Source organism: Cottoperca gobio, chromosome 10, assembly GCF_900634415.1.
Source record: "Cottoperca gobio chromosome 10, fCotGob3.1, whole genome shotgun sequence".
NCBI lineage: Eukaryota > Metazoa > Chordata > Actinopteri > Perciformes > Bovichtidae > Cottoperca > Cottoperca gobio.
In genome coordinates, this window is record NC_041364.1 from 12,771,144 (window position 1) to 12,797,117 (window position 25,974).

At 41.4% G+C, this 25,974-nt stretch overlaps 7 protein-coding genes and 1 pseudogene across 7 annotated transcripts; all 8 read right to left on the bottom strand.

Annotated features, from left to right (window-relative positions):
* Positions 1 to 709: 709 nt before the first annotated feature.
* Positions 710 to 3,136, bottom strand: LOC115015040 (protocadherin beta-16-like). The gene is made up of 3 exons (XM_029442205.1): positions 2,782 to 3,136; positions 2,221 to 2,223; positions 710 to 1,491 (listed from the first exon to the last, which is right to left on the bottom strand). The coding sequence occupies exons 1-3, from the start codon at positions 3,134 to 3,136 to the stop codon at positions 710 to 712; spliced, it is 1,140 nt and encodes a 379-aa protein (XP_029298065.1).
* A 702-nt stretch (positions 3,137 to 3,838) lies between these two features.
* On the bottom strand, positions 3,839 to 6,328 carry LOC115015042 (protocadherin gamma-A7-like). The gene is made up of 2 exons (XM_029442207.1): positions 5,953 to 6,328; positions 3,839 to 4,665 (listed from the first exon to the last, which is right to left on the bottom strand). Exons 1-2 carry the CDS (start codon positions 6,326 to 6,328, stop codon positions 3,839 to 3,841), a joined length of 1,203 nt encoding a protein of 400 aa, XP_029298067.1.
* Positions 6,329 to 7,323: 995 nt separating this feature from the next.
* LOC115014762 (protocadherin gamma-A6-like) lies at positions 7,324 to 9,872 on the bottom strand (annotated as a pseudogene).
* A 660-nt stretch (positions 9,873 to 10,532) lies between these two features.
* LOC115015043 (protocadherin gamma-A7-like) lies at positions 10,533 to 13,102 on the bottom strand. The gene is made up of 2 exons (XM_029442208.1): positions 12,656 to 13,102; positions 10,533 to 11,368 (listed from the first exon to the last, which is right to left on the bottom strand). Exons 1-2 carry the CDS (start codon positions 13,035 to 13,037, stop codon positions 10,533 to 10,535), a joined length of 1,218 nt encoding a protein of 405 aa, XP_029298068.1. The 5' UTR covers positions 13,038 to 13,102.
* A 606-nt stretch (positions 13,103 to 13,708) lies between these two features.
* Positions 13,709 to 16,587, bottom strand: LOC115014764 (protocadherin gamma-A6-like). The gene has a single exon (XM_029441820.1). It carries the CDS (start codon positions 16,477 to 16,479, stop codon positions 14,050 to 14,052), a length of 2,430 nt encoding a protein of 809 aa, XP_029297680.1. The 5' UTR covers positions 16,480 to 16,587; the 3' UTR covers positions 13,709 to 14,049.
* A 641-nt stretch (positions 16,588 to 17,228) lies between these two features.
* On the bottom strand, positions 17,229 to 19,736 carry LOC115015044 (protocadherin beta-16-like). The gene has a single exon (XM_029442209.1). It carries the CDS (start codon positions 19,707 to 19,709, stop codon positions 17,229 to 17,231), a length of 2,481 nt encoding a protein of 826 aa, XP_029298069.1. The 5' UTR covers positions 19,710 to 19,736.
* A 541-nt stretch (positions 19,737 to 20,277) lies between these two features.
* On the bottom strand, positions 20,278 to 22,827 carry LOC115015045 (protocadherin beta-16-like). Its single transcript, XM_029442210.1, has 3 exons — positions 22,521 to 22,827; positions 20,458 to 21,233; positions 20,278 to 20,337 (listed from the first exon to the last, which is right to left on the bottom strand). Exons 1-3 carry the CDS (start codon positions 22,825 to 22,827, stop codon positions 20,278 to 20,280), a joined length of 1,143 nt encoding a protein of 380 aa, XP_029298070.1.
* Positions 22,828 to 23,426: 599 nt separating this feature from the next.
* LOC115015046 (protocadherin beta-16-like) lies at positions 23,427 to 25,937 on the bottom strand. The gene has a single exon (XM_029442212.1). It carries the CDS (start codon positions 25,935 to 25,937, stop codon positions 23,427 to 23,429), a length of 2,511 nt encoding a protein of 836 aa, XP_029298072.1.
* Positions 25,938 to 25,974: the final 37 nt, after the last annotated feature.

Here is a 25,974-nt window from a genome sequence, read left to right on the forward strand (position 1 = left end):
CATCAGTAACACAATGCAACATAGAATTATCTCAGGGAATATTAAGTAAATTATTAAATCTGATTGGTGCATAATAAAAATAAAGATATATAATCACAGTATTCCGCAAAAAAACTTGTGTCACCAAGGGTTTTAGTGTAAAGTTGCTGTTATGTAATTAAATCTAAATATATACAAAAGTGTGAAAATATACAGCACTGCAATACACGTCTAGCAAATGACCAATAACAAACATACGACTAACATTTCATCATGAGAAGGGGAAGCGCTGGATGAGAAAAAGAAAGACTATTTGTAAAGCTATGTTGAATGCGAACAGTGAATGGAGCATTTATGGCTGTCGATATAGAAATTTAAGTACAATAAAAACTACTTATTTCAAAAATCACAAGTGAATGAACAATAAGATACTCTGGAGATCACTGTTGCAGTCGAAGCACATTTAGTAACTAACAGGTTATTAGTCCAAAGTAACACAACCTGTCTCTAAGTCAAAGCAATGTCCGTGTAAAACAACAAAACAACATATCACATACTGAGAATAAAGAGTAATATAATTTCTGAAAATATGAAGATGAATAAAGAGGCAGGATGCGTATGAAGCGATGTGAGGTGCTGTCCATGGTCCTGAAAAGGACGCAGGACTTCACTAACAATATAACTAAACACAGAAGGATAAAACACTGCACAAAAAAAACATCTACATTATTTAACTAACCTCCAGAGGAGAGTCTGGTTCATCCAGGATGCTCTTTTCACTGTGTATCCGCTGCATCGTCCCTGTAGCACTGGGGTCCATTATCAGCACGTTCTGACTACCGGCTGTGCCGAACTTACAGTCACTCTTTCTGGAGTCAGTCGTCCTGCACACCTCGTAATTGTACACGTGTTGGAGAGTCCCTGTCCCCAAAGTGTCTGAGTAACGTGGTGGATAATATGGAATCACAGGGAGGTTGGAGTGAAACATGATGCGAGACTGTCTCCACCTGTAGATTTTCACTGATATAATAACCACCAAACACGTGATGAAGAGGAAGGAGACTACAGCCAGAGCCAGCACTAAGTAAAAGGTCAGGTTATCATTGTACTCCTTGTCGTGTGTAAAGTCAGTGAACTCAGACAGCACTTCAGGGAAGCTGTCCGCCACCGCCACGTTAACAATGACTGTAGCTGAACGAGAGGGCTGCCCGTTGTCCTCCACTATAACAGTCAGTCTTTGTTTCACAGCATCTTTATCAGTCACTTGGCGGATAGTTCTTATTTCTCCATTTTGTAAGCCCACTTCAAACAGCGCCCTGTCTGTGGCTTTCTGCAGTTTGTAGGAGAGCCAGGCATTCTGTCCAGAGTCCACATCAACAGCCACCACTTTAGTGACCAGATAGCCCACATCTACTGAACGAGGCACCATTTCAGCCACCAGAGAGCCACCAGTCTGGACTGGGTAGAGAACCTGAGGAGGGTTGTCGTTCTGGTCCTGGATCATTATTTTAACTGTAGCCACTGAACTGAGAGGAGGGGATCCAGCATCACGAGCAGTTACGTTGAATTCAAACCACTTGATTTGCTCATAATCAAACGACCTCACTGCATGAATGACACCATTTTCTGAATTGACTGACACTAACGAAGACACAGCTGCACCATTAATCTCTTTCTCCTCCAGAAAGTAAGAAATCCTAGCATTTTGGCCCCAGTCTGCATCACCAGCACTCAGAGTGAACACAGAAAACCCAGGAGAGTTGTTCTCTGGTACAGTCTTACTATATTCTGATAGGTCAAATCTGGGTGGGCTGTCATTCACGTCAGACACTTTTACGTTGATGTTTTTACTGCTGGTCAGAGGCGGGGAGCCTTGGTCAGAGACGGTTATGGTGATATTATACTCGGGAATACTTTCTCTGTCTAAGAAGTCTTCGGTTATTATAGTATAATATCCTGTTAATGAAGACTCGATTTTGAATGGTATGTCAGAGTTAATGGAGCACTTGACAACACCGTTACCATCAGAGTCTTCGTCATCAACGTTAATAACAGCTATAGTTGTACCTGGAGGAGAATCCTCGGATATAGAGTTAGAAAATGACATCAGCTGAATAGAAGGGATGTTGTCATTCTCATCAATTATTTGAATAATGACTTTGCATGTATCTGAATATCCACCGTGATCACTAGCCTTAACGTTTAATTGATACATTTTAGATTTTTCATAATCAAGATTACCTGCTACTTTAATCTCTCCTGTTTTAACATTAACTTCAAAAAACTGTTTCGATTCTCTGGCGACATGAGCTATGGAATAAGTTACTTCACCATTGACTCCATTATCTGCGTCATTAGCACCAACAGTGGTTACAACTGTTCCTTCAGGAGAATTCTCCTTCACATCCGCTTTATAAACAGGCTGAATGCACACTGGAACATTATCGTTCGCATCCAGCACAGTGATATGAATGCGCACTGTCCCTGATCTGTGTGGCTCCCCTCCATCTGAAGCAATCAGCACGAGTGAGTGAGTCTCCTCTTTCTCTCGGTCTAACGGGGTTTGTAAAACCATTTCGATGAATTTCCCTCCATCAGACTGACTCTGCACTTCCAATTTGAAATGATCTGAAGGTTTTAGCATGTATTTTTGAATATCATTCATTCCAACATCCGGGTCGTCTGCACCCTCTAGTGAGAAACGAGTCCCTGATGCAGCATTTTCCACTATTTTCAAAATAATTTCTTCCTTTGGGAACGACGGACTGTTGTCGTTTATGTCAATGACCTCCACTGTTACACGATAAAGCTGGATTGGATTTTCTAAAATTACCTCAAAACTGAAGCTACAGGGCGTCGTCTTTCCACACAGCTCTTCTCGGTCGATTCGCTCTTTAATAACAAGGGTGCCTTTGTCTCGGTTTAAATCAACGTACTGTCGGCTTCCTTTTGTAATGATACGAGCTTTACCTGATATGAGCCTCGCCACATCCAAACCTAAATCTCTAGCGATGTTTCCAACAAAAGACCCTTCTGCCTGCTCCTCCGGTACGGAATACCGAGCCTGTCCAGACACTGAGCTCAGCTTGAAAAGACAAAGAGTGACAAACAGTGCTTGCCATCGGCCTCCGACAGCGGTTGTCCACAAACAAGACATCATAAATCCAGAAGGACAGACGCAGAAAATCCCTTTCAATGCAAAACTGATGAAAACAAATCCATGAAATGAAAAGGTAACTGTATTTTCAGCAGAAAAAGTCCATGGAAAATGCTACTCTTTACAGCATCACAGGCCAGACCGCCTTCTCTCCAAGCAGTAAAACACTGAATGGAACTAAAGGGGTGGACCACTGCACTGCTTGTTTGGACAGTAAGTCAGTGATGTATCAACAGCGGCGCTCAGAGCCCATCCAGGGTAATGAATGTGGAGTGGATATTATTAGGAATACTTTAAATGTTATATTAAAAGGTTTTGGTTAAATATCAATGTCAGCAATGGCTTGGCTGCTGAGTTAAATTATAACTATAAGAATGTATTTTAATGTATATATATGAATATGACAATTTCTATTTGCAAACACTTTATTATTATTATTATTATTATTATCATTATTATAATGATAATAAAATAATACTTATCATCATTATTACTATTACTATTATTAGCAGTGGTATTAATATGTATATATGGTAAAATTTCTAATTGGAAGTTATAGAAAAAATGAAAAGTCTTAAAGCAAGAAAGCACTTTCAGATAAATAGGAGCTGTCCACACTGTGGTGCTGAAATTTATCGTGGGCACTTGTTGTCGGTTTTACTGTAACCAACAACCAACTACCTATAATAAATTCAGTTCAGTTCAAGACAAACAGTGTTCAAAGAAGTAAATAATTTGCATACTACAGCTCACCTCTAGAGGAGAGTCTGGTTCATCCAGGATGCTCTTTTCACTCTGTATCCGCTGCATCGTCCCTGTAGCACTGGGGTCCATTATCAGCACGTTCTGACTACCGGCTGTGCCGAACTTACAGTCACTCTTTCTGGAGTCAGTCGTCCTGCACACCTCGTAATTGTACACGTGTTGGAGTGTCCCTGTCCCCAAAGTGTCTGAGTAACGTGGTGGATAATATGGAATCACAGGGAGGTTGGAGTGAAACATGATGCGAGACTGTCTCCACCTGTAGATTTTCACTGATATAATAACCACTAAACACGTGATGAAGAGGAAGGAGACTACAGCCAGAGCCAGCACTAAGTAAAAAGTCAGGTTATCATTGTACTCCTTGTCGTGTGTAAAGTCAGTGAACTCAGACAACACTTCAGGGAAGCTGTCCGCCACCGCCACGTTAACAATGACTGTAGCTGAACGAGAGGGCTGCCCGTTGTCCTCCACTATAACAGTCAGTCTTTGTTTCACAGCATCTTTATCAGTCACTTGGCGGATAGTTCTTATTTCTCCATTTTGTAAGCCCACTTCAAACAGCGCCCTGTCTGTGGCTTTCTGCAGTTTATAGGAGAGCCAGGCATTCTGTCCAGAGTCCACATCAACAGCCACCACTTTAGTGACCAGATAGCCCACATCTGCTGAACGAGGCACCATTTCAGCCACCAGAGAGCCACCAGTCTGGACTGGGTACAGAACCTGAGGAGGGTTGTCGTTCTGGTCCTGGATCAGTATTTTCACAGTCACATTGCTACTGAGTGGAGGGGAGCCTCCATCCTGCGCTTTGACTATGAAAAGTAACTGTTTGATTTGCTCATAATCAAATGAGCGCACTGCGTGTATCACTCCACTTTCTGCATTAACTGACACACAATGAGAGACTGGAGACCCATTAAGATCAGAATCCTCCATAATATAAGATATTCGGGCGTTTTGGTTTTCATCAGGATCTTTAGCTCTAACTGTGAGAACAGAAATACCTGGGGAGTTATTCTCTGTAATAAACGCATTGTAAACACTTTGTGGAAACACTGGAGCATTATCGTTCACATCAGAGACCTTTACATGAAAGGTTCTTTTTGTAGAGAGAGGAGGCGTTCCTGCATCTGTTGCAACTACAGTGATGTTATATTCTGAAACACTTTCGCGATCTAATACAGTATCTGTTACCAAAGTATAGTAATTCCTTAAATTAGATTTAATCTTGAAAGGTGCATTTTGCTCTATTCTGCAGTTTACTTGTCCGTTATCACCTGAATCTAGATCTTTCACATTTATAATGCCAATAGTTGTACCAGGAGGAGAGTCTTCTGACACAGGACTAGTGAATGACATGACGCTTATGATAGGGGCGTTATCATTTACATCAGTTACTTCAATTATTACTTTACTTGAATCTGTCAAACCTCCCTGATCTTTTGCATCAAATCTGAGCTCAAATTTTTTGTCTTTTTCATAATCGATAGCACCTGTTATTAAAATGAGGCCAGTTTTTTCTTCAATCATAAACATGTTACTGAGACCACTATTGAGGTCAGAGAAATAATACGTTACAATACCGTTTGACCCAAAATCTGCGTCACTAGCATTAACAGTGGTAACGTAAGTATCTCTAGGAGAGTTTTCCATTACTGTAGCTTTGTACACAGATTGATTAAATACAGGTGCATTATCATTAGCATCAAGAACAGTGATATCTATATTTACTGTACCAGATCTCTGCGGAGTTCCTCCGTCTACAGCTATTAGCTTTAGAGACAGTTTAGGGTTCGTCTCTCTGTCTAATGGCTTCTGAAGCACCATCTCTGCATATTTCTTTCCATCTGCATTTGAGTTTTGTTTCAGAACAAAATTCTCATTCTCAGTCAAAACATATTCACTGAGTCCATTACCACCTACATCTGGGTCTTCTGCACTCGTCAATGAAAAACGAGCGCCAGTATTTGCTGATTCACTGATTTCAAAACGAATAATGTCTCTTTTAAATGTGGGCGAATGATCATTTATGTCTGTTATTTCAACTGTAATTTGATGTAACTCCATCGGGTTTTCTAAAATCACCTCAAAGCTGAAGCTGCACGGTGTTACGTCTCCGCAAAGCTGCTCCCGGTCTATTCTCTCATTCACAACTAGAATCCCTTTGTCCGTCTTCAGCTCGGTGTACTGGATGTTTTCTCCGGTCACGATACGGGCCTGACCAGAACGAAGCCTTCTCAAATCCAAACCAAGATCCTGTGCTACATTACCGATTAGGGAGCCTTTCTTCATTTCCTCTGGGATTGAATATCGGATTTGTCCGCTGACAACATGGTTAAGATAAAAAAAGAAGAATAAAAGCTTCAAATTGTGTCCGCAGCCAAAGCGCCATTTTACGCAGCACGAGTAGGGTAGTATTCCACATGCCATAGCAAAAGACAAAATACGAAAATATGCTCTGCAACGATCCAACCACGATACGTATTCTGAATAAAACACTAAACGTACTTCTATAGCAAGAATGTTGTCATCTATTGAATTCACTCTAAATATCTGAATGGAGATATTATTATTGCAGGTCTGTTTCCCTCGAATGTCAGCCCACAGAGAGCTCACTACCTCCTTTTCCTCTCGTAAACCACGGTGGTAAGGGAGGGGACTGTGTGGTCATGTTTTAAATATTATGTTGCGTTGACCAACAGCGTCGCTTAGAGTCCAACATCAGTAACACAATGCAACATAGAATTATCTCAGGGAATATTAAGTAAATTATTAAATCTGATTGGTGCATTATCAAAATTATAGAAAATAAATGTAATCACAGCATTCCGCAAAAAAACTTGTGTCACCAAGGGTTTTAGTGTAAAGTTGCTGTTATGTAATTAAATCTAAATATATACAAAAGTGTGAAAATATACAGCACTGCAATACACGTCTAGCAAATGACCAATAACAAACATACGACTAACATTTCATCATGAGAAGGGGAAGCGCTGGATGAGAAAAAGAAAGACTATTTGTAAAGCTATGTTGAATGTGAACAGTGAATGGAGCATTTATGGCTGTCGATATAGTAATTTAAGTACAATGCAAACTACTTATTTCAAAAATCACAAGTGAATGAACAATAAGATACTCTGGAGATCACTGTTGCAGTCGAAGCACATTTAGTAACTAACAGGTTATTAGTCCAAAGTAACACAACCTGCCTCTAAGTCAAAGCAATGTCCGTGTGAAACAACAAAACAACATATCACATACTGAGAATAAAGAGTAATATATTTTCTGAAGATCTGAAGATCAAAACAGAGGCAGGATGCGTATGAAGCGATGTGAGGTGCTGTCCATGGTTCTGAAGAGGACGCAGCACTTCACTATTAATATAACTAAACACAGAAGGATAAAACACTGCACAAAAAAAACATCTACATTATTTAACTAACCTCCAGAGGAGAGTCTGGTTCATCCAGGATGCTCTTTTCACTCTGTATCCGCTGCATCGTCCCTGTAGCACTGGGGTCCATTATCAGCACGTTCTGACTACCGGCTGTGCCGAACTTACAGTCACTCTTTCTGGAGTCAGTCGTCCTGCACACCTCGTAATTGTACACGTGTTGGAGAGTCCCTGTCCCCAAAGTGTCTGAGTACCGTGGTGGATAATATGGAATCACAGGGAGGTTGGAGTGAAACATGATGCGAGACTGTCTCCACCTGTAGATTTTCACTGATATAATAACCACCAAACACGTGATGAAGAGGAAAGAGACTACAGCCAGAGCCAGCACTAAGTAAAAGGTCAGGTTATCATTGTACTCCTTGTCGTGTGTAAAGTCAGTGAACTCAGACAGCACTTCAGGGAAGCTGTCCGCCACCGCCACGTTAACAATGACTGTAGCTGAACGAGAGGGCTGCCCGTTGTCCTCCACTATAACAGTCAGTCTTTGTTTCACAGCATCTTTATCAGTCACTTGGCGGATAGTTCTTATTTCTCCATTCTGTAAGCCCACTTCAAACAGCGCCCTGTCTGTAGCTTTCTGCAGTTTATAAGGAGAGCCAGGCATTCTGTCCAGAGTCCACATCAACAGCCACCACTTTAGTGACCAGATAGCTCACATCTGCTGAACGAGGCACCATTTCAGCCACCAGAGAGCCACCAGTCTGGACTGGGTACAGAACCTGAGGAGGGTTGTCGTTCTGGTCCTGGATCATTATTTTAACTGTAGCCACTGAACTGAGAGGAGGGGATCCAGCATCACGAGCAGTTACGTTGAATTCAAACCACTTGATTTGCTCATAATCAAACGACCTCACTGCATGAATGACACCATTTTCTGAATTGACTGACACTAACGAAGACACAGCTGCACCATTAATCTCTTTCTCCTCCAGAAAGTAAGAAATCCTAGCATTTTGGCCCCAGTCTGCATCACTAGCACTCAGAGTGAACACAGAAAACCCAGGAGAGTTGTTTCTGGTACAGTCTTACTATATTCTGATTGGTCAAATCTGGGTGGGCTGTCATTCACGTCAGACACTTTTACGTTGATGTTTTTACTGCTGGTCAGAGGCGGGGAGCCTTGGTCAGAGACGGTTATGGTGATATTATACTCCGGAATACTTTCTCTGTCTAAGAAGTCCTCGGTTACTATAGTATAATATCCTGTTAATGAAGACTCGATTTTGAAAGGTATGTCTGAGTTAATGGAGCACTTGACAACACCATTACCATCAGAGTCTTCGTCATCAACGTTAATAACAGCTATAGTTGTACCTGGAGGAGAATCCTCCGATATAGAGTTAGAAAATGACATCAGCTGAATAGAAGGGACATTGTCATTCTGATCAATTATTTGAATAATAACTTTGCACGTATCTGACTGTCCCCCGTGATCACTAGCCTTAACATTTAATTGATAAATCTTAGATTTTTCATAATCAAGATTACCTGCTACCTTAATCACTCCTGTTTTAACATTTACTTCAAAAAGCTGTTTCGATTCTCTGGCGACATGAGCTATGGAATAAGTTACTTCACTATTGACTCCTTTATCTGCGTCATTAGCACCAACAGTGGTTACAACTGTTCCTTCAGGAGAATTCTCCTTCACATCCGCTTTATAAACAGGCTGGATGCACACTGGCGCATTATCGTTAGCATCCAGCACAGTGATATGAATGCGCACTGTCCCTGATCTGTGTGGCTCCCCTCCATCTGAAGCAATCAGCACGAGTGAGTGAGTCTCCTCGCTCTCTCGGTCTAACGGGGTTTGTAAAACCATTTCGATGAATTTCCCTCCATCAGACTGACTCTGCACTTCCAATTTGAAATGATCTGAAGGTTTTAGCATGTATTTTTGAATATCATTCATTCCAACATCCGGGTCGTCAGCACTCTCTAGTGAGAAACGAGACCCTGATGTAACACTTTCCACTATTTTCAAAATGATTTCGTCCTTTGGGAACGACGGACTGTTGTCGTTTATGTCTATGACCTCCACTGTTACACGATAAAGCTGGATTGGATTTTCTAAAATTACCTCAAAACTGAAGCTACAGGGCGTCGTCTTTCCACACAGCTCTTCTCGGTCGATTCGCTCTTTAATAACAAGGGTGCCTTTGTCTCGGTTTAAATCAACGTACTGTCGGCTTCCTTTTGTTATGATACGAGCTTTACCTGATATGAGTCTCGCCACATCCAAACCTAAATCTCTAGCGATGTTTCCAACAAAAGAACCTTCTGCCTGCTCCTCCGGTACGGAATACCGAGCCTGTCCAGACACTGAGCTCAGCTTCAAAAGACAAAGAGTGACAAACAGTGCTTGCCATCGGCCTCCGCCAGCGGTTATCCACAAACAAGACATCATAAATCCAGAAGGACAGACGCAGTAAATCCCTTTCAATGCAAAACTGATGAAAACAAATCCATGAAATGAAAAGGTAACTGTATTTTCAGCAGAAAAAGTCCATGGAAAATGCTACTCTTTACAGCATCACAGGCCAGACCGTCTTCTCTCCAAGCAGTAAAACACTGAATGGATTTAAAGGGGTGGACCACTGCACTGCTTGTTTGGACAGTAAGTCAGTGATGTATCAACAGCGGCGCTCAGAGCCCATCCAGGGTAATGTATGTGGACTGGATGTTATTAAGAATACTTTAAATGTTATATTCAAAGGTTGTAGTTAAATGTCAATGTCTGTAATGGCTTGGCTGCTGAATAAAATTATAAATATAGGAACGTATGTATGTACGTATACATATATATATATATATATATATATATATATATATATATATATATATATATATATATATATATATATATATATATATGAATATGACACTCTATATTTGCAAATAACGAGACATTTGCTCAATTAGGATGTGTTAAGCATAACAATACAAATTATTATTATTGTTATTGTTATTATTATTATTATTATTATCATTATCATTATCATTATCATTATCATTATTAGCATTATTAGCATTTCTAATTGGAAGTTATAGAAATAATTAAATGTCTTAAAGCAAGAAAGCACTTTCAGTTAAAGAGGAGCTGTCCACAATGTGGTGCTGAAATAAATCTTGGGCACTTGTTGTCGGTTTTATTGTAACCAACTACCTATAATAAATTCAGTTCAGTTCAAAGAAACAGTGTTCAAAGAAGTAAATAATTAGCATATTGCAGCTCACCTCTAAAGGAGAGTCTGGTTCATCCATGATGCTCTTTTGACTTTGTATCCGCTGCATCGTCCCGGTAGCACTGGGGTCCATTATCAGCACGTTCTGACTACCGGCTGTGCCGAACTTACAGTCACTCTTTCTGGAGTCAGTCGTCCTGCACACCTCGTAATTGTACACGTGTTGGAGAGTCCCTGTCCCCAAAGTGTCTGAGTAACGTGGTGGATAATATGGAATCACAGGGAGGTTGGAGTGAAACATGATGCGAGACTGTCTCCACCTGTAGATTTTCACTGATATAATAACCACTAAACACGTGATGAAGAGGAAGGAGACTACAGCCAGAGCCAGCACTAAGTAAAAAGTCAGGTTATCATTGTACTCCTTGTCGTGTGTAAAGTCAGTGAACTCAGACAGCACTTCAGGGAAGCTGTCCGCCACCGCCACGTTAACAATGACTGTAGCTGAACGAGAGGGCTGCCCGTTGTCCTCCACTATAACAGTCAGTCTTTGTTTCACAGCATCTTTATCAGTCACTTGGCGGATAGTTCTTATTTCTCCATTCTGTAAGCCCACTTCAAACAGCGCCCTGTCTGTGGCTTTCTGCAGTTTGTAGGAGAGCCAGGCATTCTGTCCAGAGTCCACATCAACAGCCACCACTTTAGTGACCAGGTAGCTCACATCTGCTGAACGAGGCACCATTTCAGCCACCAGAGAGCCACCAGTCTGGACTGGGTACAGAACCTGAGGAGGGTTGTCGTTCTGGTCCTGGATCATTAATTTAACAGTCACATTGCTACTGAGTGGAGGGGAGCCTCCATCCTGCGCTTTGACTACGAAAAGTAACTGTTTGATTTGCTCATAATCAAATGAGCGCACTGCGTGTATCACTCCGCTTTCTGCATTAACTGACACACAATGAGAGACTGGAGACCCATTGAGATCAGAATCCTCCAGAATATAAGATATTCGGGCGTTTTGGTTTTCATCAGGATCTTTAGCTCTAACTGTGAGAACAGAAATACCTGGGGAGTTATTCTCTGTAATAAACGCATTGTAAACACTTTGTGGAAACACTGGAGCATTATCGTTCACATCAGAGACCTTTACATGAAAGGTTCTTTTTGTAGAGAGAGGAGGCGTTCCTGCATCTGTTGCAACTACAGTGATGTTATATTCTGAAACACTTTCGCGATCTAATACAGTATCTGTTACCAAAGTATAGTAATTCCTTAAATTAGATTTAATCTTGAAAGGTGCATTTTGCTCTATTCTACAGTTTACTTGTCCGTTATCACCTGAATCTAGATCTTTCACATTTATAATGCCAATAGTTGTACCAGGAGGAGAGTCTTCTGACACAGGACTAGTGAATGACATGACGCTTATGATAGGAGCGTTATCATTTACATCAGTTACTTCAATTATTACTTTACTTGAATCTGTCAAACCTCCCTGATCTTTTGCCTCGATTCTGAGCTCATACTTTTTGTCTTTTTCATAATCAATTAAACCTGTTATTAAAATTAGACCAGTTTTTTCATCTACTGTAAAAATATTACTGAGACCACTGCTGAGATCAGAGAAATAATACGTTACAATACTATTAGACCCAAAATCTGCGTCACTAGCGTTAACAGTGGTAACGTAAGTATCTCTAGGAGCGTTTTCCATTACTGTAGCTTTGTACACAGATTGATTAAATACAGGTGCATTATCATTGACATCAAGAACAGTGATATCTATATTTACTGTACCAGATCTCTGCGGAGTTCCTCCGTCTACAGCTATTAGCTTTAGAGACATATTAGGGTTCGTCTCTCTGTCTAATGGCTTCTGAAGCACCATCTCTGCGTATTTTTTTCCATCTGCATTCGAGTTTTGTTTCAGAACAAAATTCTCATTCTCAGTCAAGACATATTCACTGAGTCCATTAACACCTACATCTGGGTCTTCTGCACTCGTTAATGGAAAACGAGCGCCAGTATTTGCTGATTCACTGATTTCAAAATGGATGGTATTTCTTTTAAAAGCGGGCGAATGATCATTTATGTCTGTTATTTCAACTGTAATTTGATGTAACTCCATCGGGTTTTCTAAAATCACCTCAAAGCTGAAGCTACACGGTGTTACGTCTCCGCAAAGCTGCTCCCGGTCCATTCTCTCATTCACGACTAGAATCCCTTTGTCTGTCTTCAGCTCGGTATAGTGGATGCTCTCTCCGGTCACGATACGGGCCCGACCAGAACGAAGCCTTCTCAAATCCAACCCCAGATCCTGTGCTACATTGCCGATAAGAGAGCCTTTCTTCATCTCCTCCGGAATAGAATAACGAATCTGGCCCGCCACTCTTACACCCATATAACTGAGCAAGATAAGAAACCCTACTTGATATCGTAATATACAAAATAATCGCCATTTTACACGTCCAGGGTAGTTTTGGCCTCGGGTATCCATATCAAAAGCAATATTCCTTGCTGAATGATGTGTCCTCACTTCAAGAAAAGTGTAGTCCAGTTTACATAAAGTGTATTGCTTTTAGATAACAACGTGCTCCGTGTAAATTCCAAAGACAAATGAGAAAAAGAAACCTCTTCACGCCCTGTCCTCCCACGAAGGACAGTCTCTCCGATGTTATGCTAAAGTATGATTGTGAGGGGGGGAACAGGCTGGCTGTTAACACTGAACTCGATTTGCTAACCAACAGCGTCACTTGGAGTCGAAAACCTGAATTCCTTACAATGGCACTTAAAGGCAACGCATTCAAAGCCCTGTGAATATAAACAGCCACTGCTCAGTTGTTAACTATCACAACATGTTTAATTTGCATTATGATAAAAAGACGGAGTCAATTGGACAGTTCAGACAACAGGAGAAAGAAGTGGATAAAGTCCAATAGCATCCCATCCAATGTTGTACAAGTAAAACTATTGATAGAGTTCCCAAAAGGCAATGTGACGAATGTAAAACATATATAAGACATTCCTGTCGTACTAAAACGATCAGCACCGGAAATGCAGTGAAAGAAAAGCAGGAGCCAAAGCAGAGATGTGGAATATCAGTCTACTTTAATAGACAATGATATCAAATGAAATTCAGTAACCAACTCAATTCACTGTATGCTGCAACAACTAGCACTTTATCAGAAGTTAAATACAGAATACGAGAGTCAGATTCAGTCAGCAAAAATAACCACTTGATTGCTGCTATGTATAGAAATGGATTTTGTTATTCTGCACAAATTCAGTTCATAAATTTCCGTTTGTCATTTTTAATTCATAACATTTGGAAATTGAGTGAACAGATACAATTTAATTTGAATATAAAAACAGCAGTATTCCTACCAAGTACAGCTAATTGAAATGATGTCCATGCTGATTAAGAGGAAACTAATATGTGTTGCAATTTATTTTCAATAAAAACAAAAACATAACGAGAAAAAAACAGCACAAGGACGAAGCTACATTGATTAACTAACCTCTAGAGGAGAGTCTGGTTCATCCAGGATGCTCTTTTCACTCTGTATCCGCTGCATCGTCCCTGTAGCACTGGGGTCCATTATCAGCACGTTCTGACTACCGGCTGTGCCGAACTTACAGTCGCTCTTTCTGGAGTCAGTCGTCCTGCACACCTCGTAATTGTACACGTGTTGGAGAGTCCCTGTCCCCAAAGTGTCTGAGTAACGTGGTGGATAATATGGAATCACGGGGAGGTTGGAGTGAAACATGATACGAGACTGTCTCCACCTGTAGATTTTCACTGATATAATAACCACTAAACACGTGATGAAGAGGAAGGAGACTACAGCCAGAGCCAGCACTAAGTAAAAAGTCAGGTTATCACTGTACTCCTTGTCGTGTGTAAAGTCAGTGAACTCAGACAGCACTTCAGGGAAGCTGTCCGCCACCGCCACGTTAACAATGACTGTAGCTGAACGAGAGGGCTGCCCGTTGTCCTCCACTATAACAGTCAGTCTTTGTTTCACAGCATCTTTATCAGTCACTTGGCGGATTGTTCTTATTTCTCCATTCTGTAAGCCCACTTCAAACAGCGCCCTGTCTGTGGCTTTCTGCAGTTTATAGGAGAGCCAAGCATTCTGTCCAGAGTCCACATCAACAGCCACCACTTTAGTGACCAGATAGCTCACATCTGCTGAACGAGGCACCATTTCAGCCACCAGAGAGCCACCAGTCTGGACTGGGTAGAGAACCTGAGGAGGGTTGTCGTTCTGGTCCTGGATCATTATTTTAACTGTAGCCACTGAACTCAGAGGAGGAGATCCAGCATCACGAGCAGTTACGTTGAATTCAAACCTCTTGATTTGCTCATAATCAAACGACCTCACTGCATGAATGACACCATTTTCTGAATTGACTGACACTAACGAAGACACAGCTGCACCATTAATCTCTTTCTCCTCCAGAAAGTAAGAAATCCTAGCATTTTGGCCCCAGTCTGCATCACTAGCACTCAGAGTGAACACAGAAAACCCAGGAGAGTTGTTCTCTGGTACAGTCTTACTATATTCTGATTGGTCAAATCTGGGTGGGCTGTCATTCACGTCAGACACTTTTACGTTGATGTTTTTACTGCTGGTCAGAGGCGGGGAGCCTTGGTCAGAGACGGTTATGGTGATATTATACTCGGGAATACTTTCTCTGTCTAAGAAGTCTTCGGTTATTATAGTATAATATCCTGTTAATGAAGACTCGATTTTGAAAGGTATGTCAGAGTTAATGGAGCACTTGACAACACCGTTACCATCAGAGTCTTCGTCATCAACGTTAATAACAGCTATAGTTGTACCTGGAGGAGAATCCTCGGATATAGAGTTAGAAAATGACATCAGCTGAATAGAAGGGATGTTGTCATTCTCGTCAATTATTTGAATAATAACTTTGCACGTATCTGAATGTCCCCCGTGATCACTAGCCTTAACGTTTAATTGATACATTTTAGATTTTTCATAATCAAGATTACCTGCTACTTTAATCTCTCCTGTTTTAACATTTACTTCAAAAAGCTGTTTGGATTCTCTGGCGACATGAGCTATGGAATAAGTCACTTCACCATTGACTCCATTATCTGCGTCATTAGCACCAACAGTGGTTACAACTGTTCCTTCAGGAGAATTCTCCTTCACATCCGCTTTATAAACAGGCTGGCTGCACACTGGCGCATTATCGTTAGCATCCAGCACAGTGATATGAATGCGCACTGTCCCTGATCTGTGTGGCTCCCCTCCATCTGAAGCAATCAGCACGAGTGAGTGAGTCTCCTCGTTCTCTCGGTCTAACGGAGTTTGTAGAACCATTTCGATGAATTTCCCTCCATCAGACTGGCTCTGCACTTCCAATTTGAAATGATCTGAAGGTTTTAGCATGTATTTTTGAATATCATTAATTCCAACATCCGGGTCGTCAGCACTCTCTAGTCCAAAACGAGACCCGGGTGCCATACTTTCAACAATTTTCAAATCAATTTCATCCTTGTGGAACGACGGACTGTTGTCGTTTATGTCTATGACCTCCACTGTTACACGATAAAGCTGGATTGGATTTTCTAAAATGACCTCGAAACTGAAGCTACAGGGCGTCGTCTTTCCACACAGCTCTTCTCGGTCGATTCGCTCTTTAATAACAAGGGTGCCTTTGTCTCGGTTTAAATCAACGTACTGTCGGCTTCCTTTTGTAATGATACGAGCTTTACCTGATATGAGCCTCGCCACATCCAAACCTAAATCTCTAGCGATGTTTCCAACAAAAGACCCTTCTGCCTGCTCCTCCGGTACGGAATACCGAGCCTGTCCAGACACTGAGCTCAGCTTCAAAAGACAAAGAGTGACAAACAGTGCTTGCCATCGGCCTCCGCCAGCGGTTATCCACAAACAAGACATCATAAATCCAGAAGGACAGACGCAGTAATCCCTTTCAATGCAAAACTGATGAAAACAAATCCATGAAATGAAAAGGTAACTGTATTTTCAGCAGAAAAAGTCCATGGAAAATGCTACTCTTTACAGCATCACAGGCCAGACCGTCTTCTCTCCAAGCAGTAAAACACTGAATGGAATTAAAGGGGTGGACCACTGCACTGCTTGTTTGGACAGTAAGTCAGTGATGTATCAACAGCGGCGCTCAGAGCCCATCCAGGGTAATGTATGCGGACTGGATGTTATTAAGAATACTTTACATGTTATATTCAAAGGTTGTAGTTAAATACCAATGTCTGCAATAGCGTGGCTGCTGAATTAAACTATAAATATAAAAAAGTATTTTAATATATATATGTATACACACACATATATATATATATATATATATGAATATGACACTCGATATTTGCAAATACTGTGACATTTGCTCAATTAGGATGTGTTAAGCATAACAATACAAATTATTATTATTATTGTTATTATCATAATTATCAATATAATATTACTTATTATCATTGTTGGTATTACTATTATTAGCAGTAGTATTCATATTTACAGACGGTAGCATTTCTAATTGGAAGTTATAGAAAAAAATAAATGTCCTAAAGGAAGAAAGCACTTTCAGTTAAAGAGGAGCTGTCCACACTGTGGTGCTGAAATTAATCTTGGGCACTTGTTGTCGGTTTTATTGTTACCAAATACCTATAATAAATTCAGTTCAGTTCAAAGAAACAGTGTTCGAAGAAATAAATAATTTGCATATTGCAGCTCACCTCCAGAGGAGAGTCTGGTTCATCCAGGATGCTCTTTTCACTCTGTATCCGCTGCATCGTCCCTGTAGCACTGGGGTCCATTATCAGCACGTTCTGACTACCGGCTGTGCCGAACTTACAGTCACTCTTTCTGGAGTCAGTCGTCCTGCACACCTCGTAATTGTACACGTGTTGGAGAGTCCCTGTCCCCAAAGTGTCTGAGTACCGTGGTGGATAATATGGAATCACAGGGAGGTTGGAGTGAAACATGATGCGAGACTGTCTCCACCTGTAGATTTTAACTGATATAATAACCACTAAACACGTGATGAAGAGGAAGGAGACTACAGCCAGAGCCAGCACTAAGTAAAAAGTCAGGTTATCATTGTATTCCTTGTCGTGTGTAAAGTCAGTGAACTCAGACAGCACTTCAGGGAAGCTGTCCGCCACCGCCACGTTAACAATGACTGTAGCTGAACGAGAGGGCTGCCCGTTGTCCTCCACTATAACAGTCAGTCTTTGTTTCACAGCATCTTTATCAGTCACTTGGCGGATAGTTCTTATTTCTCCATTCTGTAAGCCCACTTCAAACAGCGCCCTGTCTGTGGCTTTCTGCAGTTTATAGGAGAGCCAGGCATTCTGTCCAGAGTCCACATCAACAGCCACCACTTTAGTGACCAGATAGCTCACATCTGCTGAACGAGGCACCATTTCAGCCACCAGAGAGCCACCAGTCTGGACTGGGTACAGAACCTGAGGAGGGTTGTCGTTCTGGTCCTGGATCAGTATTTTAACTGTAGCTACTGAACTCAGAGGAGGGGATCCAGCATCACGAGCAGTTACGTTGAATTCTATCCACTTGATTTGCTCGTAATCAAACGACCTCACTGCATGAATGACACCATTTTCTGAATTGACTGACACTAACGAAGACACAGCTGCACCATTAATCTCTTTCTCCTCCAGAAAGTAAGAAATCCTAGCATTTTGGCCCCAGTCTGCATCACTAGCACTCAGAGTGAACACAGAAAACCCAGGAGAGTTGTTCTCTGGTACAGTCTTACTATATTCTGATTGGTCAAATCTGGGTGGGCTGTCATTCACGTCAGACACTTTTACGTTGATGTTTTTACTGCTGGTCAGAGGCGGGGAGCCTTGGTCAGAGACGGTTATGGTGATATTATACTCGGGAATACTTTCTCTGTCTAAGAAGTCTTCGGTTACTATAGTATAATATCCTGTTAATGAAGACTCGATTTTGAAAGGTATGTCAGAGTTAATGGAGCACTTGACAACACCGTTACCATCAGAGTCTTCGTCATCAACGTTAATAACAGCTATAGTTGTACCTGGAGGAGAATCCTCGGATATAGAGTTAGAAAATGACATCAGCTGAATAGAAGGGATGTTGTCATTCTCGTCAATTATTTGAATAATAACTTTGCACGTATCTGAATATCCCCCGTGGTCACTGGCCTGAATGTTTAATTGATAAATCTTCGATTTTTCAAAATCTAGATTTCCTGCTACTTTAATCTCTCCAGTTTTAACATTTACTTCAAAACGTTGCTTTGCCACTTTGGCAAGATGAGGGATGGAATAAGTTACTTCACCATTGACTCCTTTATCTGCGTCATTGGCACCAACAGTGGTTACAACTGTTCCTTCAGGAGAATTCTCCTTCACATCCGCTTTATAAACAGGCTGGCTGCACACTGGCGCATTATCGTTAGCATCCAGCACAGTGATATGAATGCGCACTGTCCCTGATCTGTGTGGCTCCCCTCCATCTGAAGCAATCAGCACGAGTGAGTGAGTCTCCTCGTTCTCTCGGTCTAACGGGGTTTGTAAAACCATTTCGATGAATTTCCCTCCATCGGACTGACTCTGCACTTCCAATTTGAAATGATCTGAAGGTTTTAGCATGTATTTTTGAATATCATTAATTCCAACATCCGGGTCGTCTGCACTCACTAAAGAGAACCGAGTCCCAGCTGCAGCATTTTCCACTATTTTCAAACCGATTTCCTCTTTTGGGAACGACGGACTGTTGTCGTTTATGTCTATGACCTCCACTGTTACACGATAAAGCTGGATTGGATTTTCTAAAATGACTTCGAAACTGAAGCTACAGGGCGTCGTCTTTCCACACAGCTCTTCTCGGTCGATTCGCTCTTTAATAACAAGGGTGCCTTTGTCTCGGTTTAAATCAACGTACTGTCGGCTTCCTTTTGTAATGATACGAGCTTTACCTGATATGAGTCTCGCCACATCCAAACCTAAATCTCTAGCGATGTTTCCAACAAAAGACCCTTCTGCCTGCTCCTCCGGTACGGAATACCGAGCCTGTCCAGACACTGAGCTCAGCTTCAAAAGACAAAGAGTGACAAACAGTGCTTGCCATCGGCCTCCACGAGCGGTTATCCACAAACAAGACATCATAAATCCAGAAGGACAGACGCAGTAAATCCCTTTCAATGCAAAACTGATGAAAGCAAATCCATGAAATGAAAAGGTAACTGTATTTTCAGCAGAAAAAGTCCATGGAAAATGCTACTCTTTACAGCATCACAAGCCAGACCTTCTTCTCTCCAAGCAGTAAAACACTGAATGGAATTAAAGGGGTGGACCACTGCACTGCTTGTTTGGACATTAAGTCAGTGATGTATCAACAGCGGCGCTCAGAGCCCATCCAGGGTAATGTATGTGGACTGGATGTTATTAAGAATACTTTAAATGTTATATTTATATTTATTTATAAGCTTTTGGTTAAATATCAATACCTGTAATGGCATGGCTACTGACTTTTAAATATAAATATAACAATGTATTTAAATTAATTGAATATGACACTTTATATTTGCAAATACTGAGACATTTGCCCAATTAGGGTGTTAAGCAAAACAATACACAATAATAATTGTTATTATCATTGTTGGTATTACTATTATTAGCAGTGGTATTAATATTTATATACGGTAGCATTTCTAATTGGAAGTTATAGAATAAATTAAAAGTCTTCAAGCAAGAAAGCACTTTCCTTTAAAGACGAGCTGTCCACACTGTAGTGCTGAAATTCATCGTGTGCACTTGTTTTCGGTTTAACTGTAACCAACAACCTATAATAAATTCCATTCAAATCAAAGAAACAGTGTTCAAAGAAGTAAATCATTTGCATATTGCAGCTCACCTCTAGAGGAGAGTCTGGTTCATCCATGATGCTCTTTTCACTGTGTATCCGCTGCATCGTCCCTGTAGCACTGGGGTCCATTATCAGCACGTTCTGACTACCGGCTGTGCCGAACTTACAGTCACTCTTTCTGGAGTCAGTCGTCCTGCACACCTCGTAATTGTACACGTGTTGGAGAGTCCCTGTCCCCAAAGTGTCTGAGTAACGTGGTGGATAATATGGAATCACAGGGAGGTTGGAGTGAAACATGATGCGAGACTGCCTCCACCTGTAGATTTTCACTGATATAATAACCACTAAACACGTGATGAAGAGGAAGGAGACTACAGCCAGAGCCAGCACTAAGTAAAAAGTCAGGTTATCATTGTACTCCTTGTCGTGTGTAAAGTCAGTGAACTCAGACAGCACTTCAGGGAAGCTGTCCGCCACTGCCACGTTAACAATGACTGTAGCTGAACGAGAGGGCTGCCCGTTGTCCTCCACTATAACAGTCAGTCTTTGTTTCACAGCATCTTTATCAGTCACTTGGCGGATAGTTCTTATTTCTCCATTCTGTAAGCCCACTTCAAACAGCGCCCTGTCTGTGGCTTTCTGCAGTTTGTAGGAGAGCCAGGCATTCTGTCCAGAGTCCACATCAACAGCCACCACTTTAGTGACCAGATAGCTCACATCTGCTGAACGAGGCACCATTTCAGCCAACAGAGAGCCACCAGTCTGGACTGGGTACAGAACCTGAGGAGGGTTGTCGTTCTGGTCCTGGATCATTAATTTAACAGTCACATTGCTACTGAGTGGAGGGGAGCCTCCATCCTGCGCTTTGACTACGAAAAGTAACTGTTTGATTTGCTCATAATCAAATGAGCGCACTGCGTGTATCACTCCGCTTTCTGCATTAACTGACACACAATGAGAGACTGGAGACCCATTGAGATCAGAATCCTCCAGAATATAAGATATTCGGGCGTTTTGGTTTTCATCAGGATCTTTAGCTCTAACTGTGAGAACAGAAATACCTGGAGAGTTATTCTCTGTAATAAACGCATTGTAAACACTTTGTGGAAACACTGGAGCATTATCGTTCACATCAGAGACCTTTAAATGAAAGGTTCTTTTTGTAGAGAGAGGAGGCGTTCCTGCATCTGTTGCAACTACAGTGATGTTATATTCTGAAACACTTTCGCGATCTAATACAGTATCTGTTACCAAAGTATAGTAATTCCTTAAATTAGATTTAATCTTGAAAGGTGCATTTTGCTCTATTCTACAGTTTACTTGTCCGTTATCACCTGAATCTAGATCTTTCACATTTATAATGCCAATAGTTGTACCAGGAGGAGAGTCTTCTGACACAGGACTAGTGAATGACATGACGCTTATGATAGGAGCGTTATCATTTACATCAGTTACTTCAATTATCACTTTACTTGAATCCGTTAAACCTCCCTGATCTTTTGCATCGATTCTGAGCTCGAATTTTTTATCCTTCTCAAAATCTATTCGGCCCAAAACAGATAATACACCAGAGACTTGGTCTATGGACAACAAATCAGCTATATTGCTCTTAGCGTTTGAAATAGAATAAGTGATGTAACCATTCGATCCACTATCTGCGTCTGTCGCATTAACAGTAACGATATTTGTGCCTATTCCTGCGTTTTCTATCACCGTGGCCTTATAAACTGACTGATTGAAAACGGGTGCATTGTCATTGGCATCTAAAACCTTGATGTTTATATTTACGGTGCCAGATTTCTGCGGATTCCCTCCATCGACTGCAATAAGCTTTAAAGAGAGATAGGGAACCTCCTCTCGGTCTAATTGCTTCTGAAGCACCATCTCGGCATATTTACTGCCATCTGGATTCAAATGCTGCTTTAAAACGAAATTATCGTTAGAAGTTAAAACATAATTTTGAAGGCCATTGACACCGACATCCAGATCCTCTGCACTGTCCAGCACAAATCGCGCCCCAAGGTTAGCTGACTCGCTTATGTCTAACATAATATCAGATGTCTTGAATACCGGAGGATGATCATTCACATCTAACACTTCAATTGTTATGTGGTGTAGCTCCATAGGACTTTCTAAAATCACTTCAAAGCTGAAGCTGCACGGTGTTACGTCTCTACAAAGCTGCTCCCGGTCTATTCTCTCATTCACGACTAGAATCCCTTTGTCTGTCTTCAGCTCGGTGTAGTGGATGTTTTCTCCGGTCACGATACGGGCCCGACCAGAACGGAGCCTCTTCAGATCCAAACCCAGATCCTGTGCCACATTGCCGATAAGAGAGCCTTTCTTCATCTCCTCGGGTATAGAGTAGCGGATCTGCCCAGCGACGATATTAAAGAAGTAAAGCAACAAAAGAACCATTACCCGCTGAGGTCCGAAATACAAACGCCATTTGCAGAATGGTTGCTGATGCGCCATGTCAAAAATGGAAATTTTCCGAGATAAAAATAACAGATATCCTCCGCTCAGAATTCAATAACATCCACTCTTCCAGCTATTCTTTGTCCATATATACTAAAAAAGATAAATAAAGCCGAAAGACTCCAAAGAACAACTCCTCTTTTCCGAATTGCATACGTTTGCTGTTGTCCCGTCTAAGCCTACTTCAATGTGATTTTACAAAGAACATCCCTGAATTGAAAAAGAGAGATTGTGGGTAAAGATTATATTCTTGTTCAACAGCGTCACTTAGAGTTCAAAACGTGAACACCAAACGATTTAGAAGTAAATAATGAAGGAAGTTTCAAAAGCAAAGAAAAAAGATTAAAAATGATGTCTGTAACAATAATAATGATAATAATAATAATAACAGTATTGGCACTTAATTATTTGCATAGGTCACATTATATTTGCAAATGTGGAGACGATACAAATAGTTATTTTCATTATTATTATTACTGTTCGTAATCATTTTAGTTGTAGTAGAACAGGTAGAACAGTAACCTATACATATTGCAAGTTCAGTTGATTTCAGACAAACAATGTTTTAATAGGTAAATATTTTGCGTAATGCACCTCACCTCGAAAGGAGAGTCTGGTTCATCCAGGATGCTCTTTTCACTCTGTATCCGCTGCATCGTCCCTGTAGCACTGGGGTCCATTATCAGCACGTTCTGACTACCGGCTGTGCCGAACTTACAGTCACTCTTTCTGGAGTCAGTCGTCCTGCACACCTCGTAATTGTACACGTGTTGGAGAGTCCCTGTCCCCAAAGTGTCTGAGTAACGTGGTGGATAATATGGAATCACAGGGAGGTTGGAGTGAAACATGATGCGAGACTGTCTCCACCTGTAGATTTTCACTGATATAATAACCACTAAACACGTGATGAAGAGGAAGGAGACTACAGCCAGAGCCAGCACTAAGTAAAAAGTCAGGTTATCATTGTATTCCTTGTCTTGTGTAAAGTCAGTGAACTCAGAGAGCACTTCAGGGAAGCTGTCCGCCACCGCCACGTTAACAATGACTGTAGCTGAACGAGAGGGCTGCCCGTTGTCCTCCACTATAACAGTCAGTCTTTGTTTCACAGCATCTTTATCAGTCACTTGGCGGATAGTTCTTATTTCTCCATTCTGTAAGCCCACTTCAAACAGCGCCCTGTCTGTGGCTTTCTGCAGTTTATATGAGAGCCAGGCATTCTGTCCAGAGTCCACATCAACAGCCACCACTTTAGTGACCAGATAGCTCACATCTGCTGAACGAGGCACCATTTCAGCCACCAGAGAGCCACCAGTCTGGACTGGGTACAGAACCTGAGGAGGGTTGTCGTTCTGGTCCTGGATCATTATTTTCACAGTCACATTGCTACTGAGTGGAGGGGAGCCTCCATCCTGCGCTTTAACTACCAACTGAAGCTGTTTAATTTGCTCATAATCAAATGAACGAACCGCGCTGAGAACTCCAGTTTCAGAGTTTAAAGACACATAAGTAGACACTGGACTACCGCTGACTTGTGTGTCCTCTAAAAGATACGAGATTCTGGCGTTTTGATTCCAATCAGAGTCCCGCGCACTGACAGCAAATATGGAAACTCCAGGTGAATTATTCTCTGTGATGTAAGCGGAATAGACATTTTTATTAAATATTGGTGCGTTGTCATTTACGTCGGAAATTTTAAGATGTAATTTTGCTGAGCTAGAAAGTGGGGGAGAGCCCATATCAGTGGATGTTATTGTTATATTATAATCTGAGACAGATTCTCTATCAAAATATTGATCTGAGATCAAATTGTAATAGTTTGTTAGAGAGGATTCGATCTTAAAGGGAAGTTTACCATCTATAGAGCATTTTATTTGCCCATTTCGTTCAGAATCTGCATCTTTTACATTTAAAATTGCAATAGTTGTACCAGGAGGTGCATCCTCAGATACTGGGCTGGAAAATGACATAATATTTATAACTGGGGCATTGTCGTTGACGTCAACCACATCCAATATAATTTTACTTGTCCCAGTTAGGCCACCCTGATCCTTTGCCTCTACTCTCACCTCGTATTTTCTGTCTCTTTCATAATCTATCTGACCAGACACAGAAACTTTGCCGGTGTTTTCATCAACACTGAATATATCGGCTGCACTTCCTTTCATTTTAGACAAACTGTAAGTGATGAGTTTATTAGATCCACTGTCAGCGTCAGTGGCATTTACCGTAACTATGCTCGTGCCTATTATTGTGTTTTCCATCACAGATGTTTTATAGACTGATTGGTTAAATATTGGAGCGTTGTCATTGGCATCCAACACAGTGACATCTATATTTACTGTACCAGATCTCTGTGGTGTTCCTCCGTCAACTGCGATTAGTTTTAAAGACAGATGTGGATGTTGCTCTCTGTCTAAAGGCTTCTGGAGCACCATTTCAACATATTTACCTCCATCTGGATTTGCATGTTGTTTTAAAATAAAATTGTCGTTTGGTGATAAAACATAATCTTGCAACGCGTTTTGCCCCACATCTAGATCCTCTGCACTCTGCAGTGGAAACTGGACTCCGACTACAGCCGATTCACTCATTTCGAAACGGATAGGCGTATCTTTATTAGGAAAGACCGGAGCATGATCATTTATATCTAACACCTCAACTGTTACTCTGTGCAGTTCCATCGGGTTTTCTAAAATCACCTCAAAGCTGAAGCTGCACGGTGTTACGTCTCCACAAAGCTGCTCTCGGTCTATTCTCTCATTCACGACTAGAATCCCTTTGTCTGTCTTCAGCTCGGTGTAGTGGATGTTTTCTCCGGTCACGATACGGGCCCGCCCAGAACGGAGCCTCTTCAGATCCAAGCCGAGATCTTGCGCTACATTACCGATAACAGAGCCTTTCTTCATCTCCTCTGGTATAGAATAACGAATCTGACCACCTACCATGCTAACCGCATGAAGCAGCAACAGGAGCAGTCCTATTTGCCGTCGAAATCCATAAAACAATCGCCATCTTGCGCATATGATGGTGAGAGATCCTCGATCTGCCATCATGGCAACAAAGAATAAAAAATGTGATCCGTATCCA